This window comes from Ruditapes philippinarum, unplaced genomic scaffold (assembly GCF_026571515.1).
Source record: "Ruditapes philippinarum isolate M1 unplaced genomic scaffold, ASM2657151v2 ctg5514_1_1_1_1, whole genome shotgun sequence".
In the NCBI taxonomy this organism is placed as follows: domain Eukaryota; kingdom Metazoa; phylum Mollusca; class Bivalvia; order Venerida; family Veneridae; genus Ruditapes; species Ruditapes philippinarum.
In genome coordinates, this window is record NW_026855379.1 from 119,236 (window position 1) to 133,494 (window position 14,259).

At 32.0% G+C, this 14,259-nt stretch overlaps 1 protein-coding gene across 5 annotated transcripts; it reads right to left on the bottom strand.

Annotated features, from left to right (window-relative positions):
- Positions 1-6,125: 6,125 nt before the first annotated feature.
- On the bottom strand, positions 6,126-11,370 carry LOC132743128 (uncharacterized). Of its 5 annotated transcripts, none has more exons than XM_060731653.1 (4): positions 11,218-11,370; positions 9,418-10,601; positions 6,952-7,114; positions 6,126-6,374 (listed from the first exon to the last, which is right to left on the bottom strand). In XM_060731653.1, the coding sequence occupies exons 2-3, from the start codon at positions 10,595-10,597 to the stop codon at positions 6,969-6,971; spliced, it is 1,326 nt and encodes a 441-aa protein (XP_060587636.1). In that variant the 5' UTR covers positions 10,598-10,601; positions 11,218-11,370; the 3' UTR covers positions 6,126-6,374; positions 6,952-6,968. The 5 variants fall into 5 exon arrangements, with proteins under 5 accessions (XP_060587636.1, XP_060587637.1, XP_060587635.1 ...); XM_060731654.1 differs by lacking the exon at positions 6,952-7,114 and adding an exon at positions 8,744-8,857; XM_060731652.1 differs by lacking the exon at positions 6,952-7,114 and adding an exon at positions 8,630-8,857.
- Positions 11,371-14,259: the final 2,889 nt, after the last annotated feature.

Sequence of the window (14,259 nt, forward strand, 5' to 3'; positions counted from 1 at the left end):
AAAATATATTTGATATGCGCATATTTACATTGTATAATAATAGGGGACGGGCTGGGTAGTCAAGATGTCTGCCTTTCAACCCAGGTATTGTGGGTTTGAGCCCTCCTCAGGTTACAGCCATGCTTTCTCATACGACAGTAGTATCAATAAGTTTACTTACTTGCTTTAAGCTCTTTGGAAACAACCTTTCCTATGACCCTCAAAAATGTTTTGTGTGGTCTCTATGCAGTCATCAAAATCAGGCTTATATATAAATACGATAATGTTGGTTATTAAAAAAGGGGACCCTTATTGTGTGACACTGCTCATTTTAAACCAATATACAGTATAATGTGCTTTCATACTTCATAGGGTCATTACAGTTTTCTACATTCATTTTTTATATGGTCTATGGATAAATGATTATATACTAGTATATAAATTGAAATCATTAATTCTTTGCTCAATATTATGCATAAATATATGTACTTTAACCATTAATTTTCATAAGATTTCCTTATTTATAGCAAATAATCCCAAAATAAAATATATCTTAACTTAGGTCAGATATGCATTTACCTCATCAAGTTAAGAGAATAGGGATCAAGGTAATAATAAAATTTTCATAGTTCAAACTCAGATCTCTGGCATTTGATTGGTCAGAAATCTTTAACAGAAGGTACACTGACTAATGAAAATCCTGAGATTCGAGTTGAGTATTATTGTATTTTCAATAAATTGTCATATGCAGTCAAATGTGTAGAGAAAAAACTGTAAGAAATAAACATTTAGATATAGTGACAGGGGTAACACTTTCAGTTGTTGGTGAACATTTTTTTTAATGATTAGGTGTCAAAAAAGGCAATAAACAGAAAAACCTTTCATGTCCTGTATTTATTGCATTTTGTTGTCTACTGTATTGATTTAAGGGAGACTTGTTTATTAAGGTGAATTTGCAATACAGATAAAGGTGGCGTAATTGTTTGATATTTTTTTAACAATTAAATTTGCTTAGTATCATTGATAAGAATAGTGAGACTCATGTTGTTGTTGTTCATTTTGTTGATATTGTTTAGTTATATTGTATTTTACTGGGTTATTGGTCTTCTTTATTCTATTTGCTGTATTTCTATTGTTGTTGTTTTCATTGTGTTTCTATAATCCATGTACTCACCTAATTTTATTATTTATTGGGCCCGTGTCGATGCAACTAAAAATTGTCTTACTTTTGATATTTGATGTGTGCGTTGTTCCATGGTCAATGTGTGGGCATGTGTCTAGATTTTCCTATTTTTGTCTTCTTTTAGATTTATCAATATGCCATTAGGGAACATGTGTTCATTGGTTCATATTTTTTGTATAAAATAAAAGTCTTCTGACAGACATATAAGATTTCATGGCATATAAATAATCATGACTGTGAAGCTGTTAGGGAACATTTTTTTACATTACTGTTCTGTGTTGTAAGGATATTCTGTAATTTCTGTTAGTGTCATTGGTCATTTCGTATCTATAAAAACAATAGATACAGTATTCTGCGGGAAAAATATTTGTTATTAAAGGAAATCAGTGTATATTTTATATTTCTTCACATATTCTGAGTGGATTGAATAAAATAGGTCAGTATTTTTCACTATTAATCAGATACTTTGTGGATTTACGAAGGGAAAATACATGTAGATATGTTCATGATATATACATATATACTGTATATGAGGGAAATCATTGTGTTTTGTTTTCATCAAAAAATGTGAGGGTGGAGTAAGAATTATAAGTGTGTAGTTCTGTAATATATATTAATTATATTGTGTTTGTGGATTGAATAAGAGAAAATTGGTGTGATTTACATTTATGAATTCTATTTGTGGATTGAATAAGGGAAAATTGGTGTGAATTATGTTGGTCAATTGAATAGATGAAATTGGTATGATATATGTTTATCAATTCTATTTGTGGATTGAATAAGAGAAATTGATGTAATTTATGTTTATCAATTATGTTTGTGGATTAAATAAGTGAAATTGGTGTGATTTGTTTATCAGTTCTTTTTGTGGATTGAATAAGGGAAATCATTGTAATTTATGTTTATCAATTCTGTGTTTGGAATAAGCGTTTACTTCATAGTCTGTTTGTGAATAGAATAAGGGATATCAGTGTCTGTTTTACGTTTATTTCCTTGTATGAATTGAATAAAGGAAAGAATTGTATTTTTCATAGTTATTTTGTGGTTGACACTTAAAGAATGTAAATGTATTCTTTTTGTTATGAGTAGATTAAGCAATATGAAAGATTGTTCAGTTTTGAATGACAATTTTCTGTAAAATGAGTAGACGGATAAATGTAGGGGGAAAGCAATAGTTTTGTTGTTAGTGCTAAGTGAATGTAATATTATATAATTCTCAATATAAATGTATTATTGAACATTTTGATATCAAAGTTTGACTAGAACCAGCACTATATTGTGAGTCTATGATAAATTTTAAGTTAAAAGAACTATTTTCCAATTGGGCTTAAATAAATACATGTGTTTTTAACCAACCATTAAGTCTGTATTTGTGTTAAGTAGAATTTCATTTTAATGCTTGTCAATATTTAAAGCTGTTTTTGGTTAATATGGGTTCTTTTTTTTTCTTAATTAAGAATCATTTCTGATTTTGTATGCCATACTGTTGAAATAGATGTTACATCATGTATAATCTTGATATAACCTGTTTAAGTTTTTTTTATCATTTCTATGTTATGAAACTAGTGCATTAAGTTTTTGTATGTTTTGTTCTGTTCACTTGTAATTAAATTGAAAATTAGATGTATGTTCGTACATATGTTTACTGGTGTCCAAATGCATTAAATAGATTTTTAGCTTATTTGTTTACGAAGAAAAAGTTGAGCTTTTATAATCAAGATGAGCTTTTATGTTAGGCAAAATCTTTAATGCAGCCCATTATTCAAACTTTTTAAAAGATAATTTACATAAAACTTGTAATACATGTTTAAATTGACAAGGACTAGTTGTTAGACAAGGGGTATAATTCTGAAACCTACATTTTTTGAGTTATGACCCTTTTTAATTTTTTTTCTCAAACTTTATTGATAGTCTTTGCAATGACAAGACAGGATGGGGGGTTAACACCGCATGTTATTCTCTTGTTTTCTACATATATTTACTGATATTCACATGCATAAAATAGAGTTTTTGCATTTATTTACTGGTATTCTTTAACATATGTATTTTACTGACGTTCAGATCAATAATACTAGTATTGGTTTAATACTGGTAGTGAGTACATTATATTCAAACAGTATGGCATACACAATTCTGTGTGTGTATATATAGATATATTTATCAGAAAATAACATATTTTGAATATTAAAACCGAATAAAATGTAAATAACTATAGATGTATTGTTTTCAATTATTTTCTCATTGCCCAATTTAGATGTACATGTACATCATTACAGCCTGTCCTGAATGGTAACAACTCTTTCTGTTTCAAGAAATTACTCTTATACCATTTTGGTCCAATTATAGATACACGTAGATATAATCAACATAAGTTCACAGATTTATGGGAATATTTACACTAAAATTTCTAAATTACATGGTTATTAAATTTAGAATAGAATCATGTTGGATGAAACTTCTTTTATGATGTCAATCTTTTGGTTAGCTGTTTAAGTTTGCATTCTCGAATATTTGTAATCTGGTAATTACTTCATTTCATAATGTTGAAATAATAACAAGGATATCGTTAAGGTAGTTAAATTTGGTAAAGCAAAAAAAAAAAAAAAAAAACCAACAACAACAGTAATATTAACTAGATATCCTTTATCAGTATGGAAAAAAGAATTCTTGTAATGAGCACCAGGCTTTCATCCTGTAGTTTATCTTGCCAGTTTTGTATATTTCTTATACTTTAGAAACCACTATCTGGCTCCCAGTTTGTCAAAACAGTTTAGAAAAAGTAAAATAAAAATAAGAACAGCATGTATAAGTGATAGTGAGAAAACTGTTATGTCGGTGGACGTTGGTGGGGGGATGGGCAGGTTTAACAATTTTGTGAGCTAAATCCTACATTTATAGATTTCTCCCAAACTTTCACAGAAGTGTTGCAACCAAGTCCCATGTTATTTGGGGCTTTGTTATTTGACCAGTTTTGACTTTATTATGACCTTTTGTGTTTTTTTCCCACATTTGTAATACAATGTATGTAGAGAAATAATATTTGTGTGCGCAGCAGGATTTGAACTAAACTTTGACTGAAGTATTGTCACCAAGCGCCTTAGAGCATATTATAGGAGTTTTGGGATTTAATCATTTTTGATAGAATTGAGGCTCTTTGTGTTGTTTTCTTTTTTCCCTCTCGAAGGATTTCAGCCAAACTTTTGCGGCACTTTGTGAACTTAGGGAATTTGAACATTTAAAGTTTGCCCTGGTCGCCCGTCTGTCTGTTAGCGATTTCATGTAAAGTCATTCAACGTCCTTATTTACGTATATATCAAAGAAAAAATACTCTGTCATTATCTTGTTTATACATGTTAATGATTTTACTTTAAATTCTTTGTAATGTAATAAAAAAAACTCTCTGTTTATCTAACACTTCATTTCCAAAGAAATTTCATTCATTATTTTTGTTGCATGATGGTGTTGATTCTTTTCATATGCATTTACTTAACCTCTTTGGACTAGGGGGAGTCATGTTCAATTTTCTTTGTCTGTTCGTGTGTCAATATACGCCAGTAGACTGACAAAACAGTGGAATGTGGGGGTCACCCTTGTCCTAGGGAGACATTTCTAGTTTCCCCTAAAATGATGAATGGTTTTATCCAGATTGTAAGATGCGCAAGTCAATTTATAGATATTAAGCATGGTAAGGGTTGATAAAATAGATATGTTTTTATGATACATGTATGTGCAAGCATTATTTAGCCACAAGAAGATTCGAACGCATGAAATCGGAGCGGTCTGGCATACATTTAACAACTAGCTATCGTTCTCAAACGGTGATGCTTCTATAAAGCATGTTTAAAATAATGAACGAAGGGACACCCGAGTTTCCAACAGTACATCTGGAAAGACACCATTAATGTGATCTTTACAGGGGCAGCCATTGACATATTGTTTAACACCCAAATGTCAATTCATTTTATTTTATTTATTCATTTTTTTTTAAATTATTATTTTTTTTTGTCTCTTCAAAACGTGAAAATTGAAATTCATTTTTTTTTCATATATATATATGTTTTTTTATTGGTTTAAGTAAAAAATGCTGTTGGTTTAACAGTCCCGTTCCCATAACGTCACCGCACACGTTACGTTTACGGAAGTACATGAAAAATATTTTAATGATTTATTGATATAATATTGATGTGTGATTACTAATGATTTGACTTTTGGACCGACGCAGACATTTTTGCGCCTGGAGGATAGTAACGTCGACGGAAGTTGCCTGAACGTTTGAGTACGTTAGTTTCACATTTATGTAAGAAATTAAAAAAAAAATGTTGCCGGAAAATTCATGTGTTTTACATGAGAGTAAGAATGATGTACATATATTTTTTATATCATGCAGCATATTTATTCACGGATTTTGTTTGTTAACTTTTGCATTTACTAAGTACATCTGCTTTGACGTAATCATTATTCATCATATTTGGCGTTATAATTGGTCACTCTTTCCATTTGGGCTTGATTACAATCACGTTATTATTGGTCAAAACATATCTGTTCAAACGTCTCTCTTATATTTTTTTTGGTCAAACAAGTTGACTTTTGAACAGTTTTAATAAAAAATGAAACTATGTAGTCCATACAACATCACGTACTAACGTTACTTACACTTCTGGTAAAATATTAGCTCCCGGTCCAGTCAGGTTTATAAGGCAATCGTAAAAGCGTCAGAGGCAAATATGTTTCGAATAGGATTTATCAAAATCGGAAATAGTTTAGCACATTCGCAGTGGGATTGTTCCCTAACAACAGGTTCCACTTCCGAACTAGCCGAAAACGCTGCTCGCAATACTTTAAAAATAACTGCATGTAAATATACTAAATGGTATGACCACACTGATTCCATACTTTGTTCAATATAGATCTATCTTAGACTGTTAATCCCCGATATTTTTGCGTTATTTGTAGCAGGAACACGTTATTTTAATAAATAATTTATTATAAAATGATAAGGCATCAGCAATAACAACAACAGCACAGTTGAAACAGACAATTTTAAATATTAAAGTGTTCTCTGTAACATATTATGACTTTAATCCTTCGTATAAAACAGACAAGGTCTGTAATTCTGTATGACTTCAATCATAGTTATCTCCCGTGATATCATTCATCCGGCGCTGTACGGATACCGACCGGACATGACAGAGTTACTTCCTTCTTTTACCGACTGCAAAAATAAAGATAAAAAAAAATATTTCATAAGTCATCAATTCTTTAATGTTTATCTATTTTAATCTATTCTTAATAATTTTTAAAGTTATTCTGTTCTAAATAATTTTTTAAATTAATATTTTTTTTATCTAGTAATAAGTTTGTTAAAATATCGTTGCAAACAGATTATTATATTTATTCTTTGGTGTTCTTCACATATTTAAACATTTTTATTAAAAACGAAGTGTTAATAAATTAAATAAGGCAATGCAAATAAACAAAAGACAAATAAAATAAAAGGCAAAAGAAAAATATTGAACGTGCAATACCCACATACCAATAATGAGATAAAGTTTGAAATATGAAAAATACCATCTGCATTTAATATTTTCATAAAATAATAAAGTATTTAATTCAGTTTATCTTTTGTTTGGTTAATTTTTAAAATGAAAGGCCATATGCAACCATACATGCACCGTCCGAATATTAATTAGACATTTTTGTTACTGACAATACCTTTATAAAGGACTAACTCAGACAAGAAGAAAACGAAAATATCCATACATATTGCGGATTTCCATGCTTTAAATTACCTTAATATTACGACGGTTTATTTTTTCTTGCCTTGGCGAGGAGGAGGCATGACGGGCATTGCAACGCGGCCGGGAATCATCCCGGGCATACCCATAGGCTGGGGAACCATCCCCGGCATGTTAAATGGCATCGGGCTCATGGGTCGTTGTTGTCTACCTCCCGCTTGAAATAGGAGAGAAAATAACTTTATGACCCAAAATATATTATGACTATTTACAACCTTGGATGTTCAACAACAACGTGAACCGAGGAATATGCAATATCCCAAATAAGTGTCATAAACTTAATTCATTTATCTAATTCATTTAGCTGTGTATCTTTCTTTTTTAATGCCAAAGCAATATACGTTCAAAAAAATAAACAGTAAATATTGAATTCGTAACAGATATTTAATACAAAAAATAAATATACAACAATTTACTTTTTTCAATGGTCTAGCGAATAAACAGTGACAATAACAGTTCTTGAAGACAAATCGGACAGTCTCTAACAAACTTTAAACTACATATATATGTAACTACATATATGTATGTATTCTAGCCCTTGTAAAATAATTCTGCTTCAATGGCGTATGAATACATGATGGTAGATTAGATATTATCAAATTTTTTGTAATATACTCATATTTCAGCCATATTGTAACTCGAACATGAGTCGAAACTTGGTAATAAAATGATTATTTGTTTAAATAATATAATATGTAATTTATAGTATGCCATTATTTACAAAATAAAGAAAAGCAGGGTGAAAAATAATGATTTGTTTTGATATATTCAATGTATTTTTTAATCAAAATCACTTTTCAAAGTTTCGACTCAATATTTTGATAATAGTGCATACAGTATATAAAAAATAACATTAAGGCATTGTGTATATAAAATACATTGAGCAAAATAAATAATAAAGAAGTGCATCAATGATGAAATGTTTAACCTGAAAACAGATTATTTGTGTTAGCAGTGTTTGCATTAAGCGAGTTCGAATTACCAGTACTAGCACTAAAGCCATTATTAGCATTCATAGAATTTGAAAAGCCATTATTTGCGTTATTAACATTTGGAAGGCCATTATTTGCAACACCAGCGTTTATAAAGCTATTATTTGCGTTTTTATCATTAGAAAAGCTAGTACTAGCACTACCAGCGTTTAGAAAACCAGTGTTTGCGTTTTTAGCGTTAGAAAAGCCATTGTTAGCGTTTTCAGTGTTCATGTTACGCATATTTGAAAATCCATTGTTTATGGTACCAGTGTTTGAATTAAGAGGGTTTGGCTTGACACTATTTGTTACTCCAACATTGGCCATTGGTGCCTGATTAATCATTTTGTGTTTCATAACACTTGGGTCAATGAGCACAGTGCCACCTTGGTTAGGCACAATGCCACTAAATGGTTTAATGTCAGTATTAATAGGCATTCCATTATTATTTAAAGCAAAGCTATTGCTGCGTTGTTGCTGTGCAATATTTTGTGTGCTCAAAGCGTTTGTGTTACTATTAATAGATTGCATGTTAGCAGACATCATTTGTCCTTGAAGCGTGTTAGAAGCAAATCCAGCATTCCGATTGGGCTGTCTCAAGGTGTTAACTCCGACATTGTTAATCCCTTGCATTGAACCCGCGGTCTGGGGCATCAACCCACCCTGTGTTAATCCTTGCGTCTGCCCAAGCTGACCCATACCAATGATAGCTGGGTTAGCAGACATTGTGGTAGAGCCGAAACCGCCCGGTAAGGCAATCCCGCTGCCCATGGGCATCATGGTTTGAGTGGGTTGAGGGAACACAAAGTTATTGCCTTGCATCATTCCAGTACCCCCTTGAGCCATTCCACCTGTTTGGGCCATGCCACCTGCACTTCCGGTAGTCCCAACCACGTTTCCGTTTGCGTCAAATATCAGGTTGCTCATTTCTGGTGGACGTAAAATAACTTAATGTGAATACCTCCGTCCTTTTTATACAAGGGATTATCTCGTTACCGTACAAATATTTCCAGGTAACATAATGTAAATTTTTGCTATATCACTTAATCACAAATGATGCCCTTGTTTAAATGTGTTGCATTAATCAAGAACTTATTTATCTTATTACGGTATAATGAATTTTAAGCATATTGTCAAATCTGTAACCACCGATCTCTCTATACAATACAATTACTGAGCTGAACTTGAATTATTTTGGACATTAGTTACTTTCAAGACAGACCATTACGTCAAAAGGCGCCGGAAACGGTGAAACCTATTAATAATTTATTGCAAACTGTTTTATAGAATGTAAACATTTTTCTCTCTAACAGTGTATATGGATTTATGATTACGCATATTTTAAGTGGTAACTTTAAACTATAACGTGTGTTGTATTGTCACATATTTAGTTCATGAATCAGTACGTAATGAACATGTAAATCGAGAGAAAGTAGAATTACATGTAATTTTACAAAGCCAAATAAATGTTATATAAAAGGAGACTTACCCATTCCTGGCATAAAGATTGCGCCCATGGGGCCGGGTCCCATCATTGGACCTGCTGTCATCTGGAAGGGATTTGGTGCGAAGGCATTCATCATCGGGTCAGGGAACATGCCGAAACCTGGTTGACTTGTGAAAGTACTTCCAAACTGGGCACCGAAAGGTGTTTGGAATGGCATTTGCTGTCCGAAAGGTGGACGCATTTGCTGACCAAACTGACCTTGACCAAACTGTGATTGTTGGTTTCCAAACTGTGGCATATTTTGAGCATTTAGCTGATTTTGGAAAAGACCGGCTTGGCTATTAGGATCAAATCCGAGTTGGTTAAGATTGTTTCCGTTAAAACGACCCATTCTTGTAGGATCTTGGAATGTTGCACCACCAGCATTTACAAAACCATTCTGTTGCATCATACCATTCTGCTGCATCATGCCATTTTGTCCACCCATGCCCATCATGTTACTTCCTTGCATACCATTCTGCATACCAGTTCCCATCATACCATTTCCCTGCATATTGTTTTGCATCATGCCATTTTGCCCGGGCATGGCCATGCCATTTGGATTCATCATGCCGTTTTGATTACCCATCATCTGATTCATACCATTGTTCATACCATTGTTCATTCCAGGGTTCATACCATTGTTCATGCCATTGTTCATTCCGGGGTTCATACCATTATTCATTCCGGGATTCATACCAGGGTTCATTCCACCATTCATTCCGGTGTTCATACCCTGATTCATACCGGTATTCATACCAGGTGTCATACCACCGTTCATACCATTGTTCATTCCATTGTTCATTCCATTGTTCATACCATTGTTCATACCATTGTTCATTCCATTGTTCATACCATTGTTCATACCAGGTGTCATTCCACCGTTCATGCCATTGTTCATACCACTGTTCAAACCACCGCCCATGTTCATTCCAGGATTCATTCCACTATTCTGAGTTAACCCATTGTTTTGTAGGCCATTTGTCTGGGCTCCGCCCCCGTTTGGTGTCAGCGATGTTGGGTTGGCGCCGAGAAGTCCGGTGTTCTGGCCCGTTGTACCGGTTGTTGTTGCTCCGCCATTTGAACCGCCCCCATTTCCAAAGAGTCCGAAGTTAAAGTCATTCTGCCCGGAGGTTACGTGCAGTGCAACACTGATGCACACTAAACAAAATACCAGTCGCATGTTTCTGAAATGAATGAATATGCCAATGAAAAAACTAAAACAAAGATATCGCAAATCATCAGAAAATGTGTACCTTTAATTTTTTTCTGTACCTTTTTATAATAACATGGCACTGTCGTTAAAAGTTTAACAGTTGGGCATTTTTTCATAGATTAGGGTTACTGTTTGTTATTCAAAAATCAGTTAATGTTGTTTTAAAGAATGATATTTTCTTCATTCTTGAGGAGATACTCTTTACTTAAAGTTTACGTGCGTCTATCATATAAAGTGTATCATAGAAAATAATTATTTGTAAAAAAGCTCTGAAAAACATATCATTTTTTCCAGAAAGTAGAAACAAAATAAAAATATAAAATTATATAAATATTAATTATTTATTGCGGATATGCTTTTTATTACAAAGGTAATTTCTCAGCATAACATATCAAATTAGAAACCTTTAACGTGTATATACTATAAATGCTTTTATGAAGGCAACATTACCCCAATAGCCTTTTTTTTAAACCGAATCATTTATGAAATATTTAAACGAATTAATATCTTAATTAAGTACATTTATTTAATTAGTTCTTTAATTAAAGAAATGTACAAATAATAATTTTAGAATGTCGTGAACATACCTGGTGGATGATAGTTTAAAGTCTGAGAACAAGCTTGTCAAATCCGTGTAATTTATATAAAATTATCCTCTAGGCACGCACACGGTTCACATGTAATATAATCAATGAATTTCATCGAACGGTTGTCAAGTTTTTATTCATTTACACCAATAAGTGATCAATACAACACGGAAGTCGATATTATTTTTTCTATTTCCGTTACCATGATGACGAACCAATGGAAACAACTAAAAATGACGTACAAGATTAAAGGAAAATCAAAATAACACCATACCTATATTGGTAATGATCAAATTGCATAATAAGCAAAGTTAATCATTTCCGAGAGAAATTTACGTTGTGACGTTTCTTATTTGAACATATAATAGCAGAACATATGTGCAGTGCTTTCCTATTTGAAAGCCAAATATAGTTATATATTCATGTACAGTCATTTTTGAAGCAATTCCCATTAAAAACTAATTACTAGTACTTTATAAGTAGATGTTTCAGCTTAATTATCAATTTCTTTAATTGTAAATCAACATAATTTACTTATAATCTCAAATGAAATTGTATCTTTTTTCAAATGAAGGTTTGTAAGAAACAAATGATTAATGTATCATATTTGAAACTGTTTTCCAAAGAATACATAATATCGTACTGAGTTTAGGACATTGATGTTGGAGAGTTTGTGCTTTCTTTCGAAAAGACTCGTAAAATAGAATCGAATGGTTTATTGACAACCAACGTTTCAGTAAATATATCATTTTCTGATATTTTATTAAATGAAAGAATGATTACTCAAAAAATGTATCCTTAATAACTATTTATTTTCGTTTTTTATAGGCATTGAAAATTTGCACCTTGTCGATATCTTTATACGAATGCCAGCATGTTCTGTGAGGCTGCTGGAATTGATACGTTGTTCATCACTTTAGTGTTGTTGCATTTTAAGGCCTTTGATGACTCCAATCCTTTTAGTATTAAAATGAACTGGTCTATAATGGAAGGTCTGTTATACAATAAACAATTATGTTGAAAATATTTTAGCCGCGTCACAACAAACGCGCAGACTGCTCAGGATCCATGCTGGTCGCAAACTCATTATGTTGGTTTTGTCATGAAGCGGCTCATATATTCATATTGCAGATAATATATTGTTCTAGAACAGAATATTATTACTCATCACATTTATACTACATCGCATAGAAACTTATCTACGTTTTTTCTTCAAGCAATATTTTATAAGAATAACCATATGATGCATTCATGTGTTTTCATCAATACATTATACATATGGAATACTGATGGAAAATGTGCTCATTGTAGACCTATCCGTTTCAAAAACTGCTAAAGCGGGTTTTAGTGGCGAGAAATTGCATTTTTTTTGTCTCTCACAAACTAAACGAGTCTGCGCTTTGAATCAAAGTATATACTTTTGCTTTCGTTTTAGTTGCTCTCCACTGCTACCCAATATTTTTTTTTATACAATAACAGTATAGGGCTAAATACATCTCCCTGACTCACCCCTGTACATAAAAACAAATTATTGATTTTTAAGTCATGAAACAAAAATGTAAACATATCAAGCCCGGTGTTTACATTACATAGATTTTCACATGGTTGTTAAAATTTTACAACTTTGATTGACAAATGAAGCAAGAATTTTGAGCATTTTGACATTCCTTGTTTAATGAATGACCACTATTAGGGTATTTAATCGATTTTAATGTCAACGCGGTCCATGTCATATATTTTTATAACTGAAGTTTTATACACAATTTATGATGGGAAAATTGATTAATTGAATTAATGAATAAATGAATTGACCAGTCATGTTTGCAGAATTCATTTTACGCTTTTATTTATTAGTAATCTCGGTAAATGTACTAACAACAGCTATACAGTAAAATAATAAATACGGTAATGCCACAATAACACAACCATGATCGGCATGCGATGTCTCTATGTCAACTTATAAAATATAGTTACAAAAAATGTTTTCGATAAAAACAAGATATGTAATCATGTAGTGTACAGGATACATTTTTATCATGTCAGGAATCTAAATGAATTAATTAAACGCATACAGACATATCGTGCACAATTCCTATATTTATATTTATGAATTTCATTTCACTGTATATATAATGCATATATAGTGTAGACATGAAAGTAATTAAGTGAAAATAAATGATTTTCTTTGGTGTTTTTTTTCTTAACCCTTGCAAATATGTTTATTTTTCAGAAACATTAAAAAACTCTTTACCAATACGCGTACATTTTATTTATATTCTTTACCTAACTAAACACAACTGAAGACAAATATATAATTACAACTGAAAAATAAAATGGAAACCTTAAATAACGCACAAATTTTGAGTAATTCGTTCATACAGGGGAGTTGTATCTGTAAGCTAGCAAGCTACTTTCCACTCTGCCCTGCTTGCTCCCCTCCCCCTCCTCTGCTCTGTCTTCCAGCAGGTTTACACCGGCCCAAACAGAAGTCAACAAACAAACACAACACATCTCTGTTGAAACGCAGTTGATTTCGCTACTGTAATTAAAACTCGGGACAATATAAACAAAGTGCGAGACTTAGATGAAAATTAAACCGGGATTGTTTTTATTGATAGTATAAAACATATTGCATGTGTATAAGCAAAAGGCACATATATGTATAAGACAGTGTATGTTTTCTTTAAAAAAATCTTCTAAAATACACGTGATACATCTTCAAAATAAATATATGGTTATGCTTTAGATATGAATGTGTCCCAATAAAACGCATTAACAATTACAATACGCAATAAGTAATTTGTCCACCATCGGAAATGGAACATTACGTTAGTATAGATCGAGGGATTTTCAGTGTGATTTAGCTGCACTGCTTGGCTCGACACTGGTGGCAAGGATGTTAATATCGCCCCAAGCAATAAAACGGTGAATAAAACTGTTTTTACAACTATAAGTACAATTTAGATATTAGCGGAACATGAAAACAAAATAGCTTTTGGGCAAAACATCAAAAATACATGTCAAATAAATGAAAACATAAAA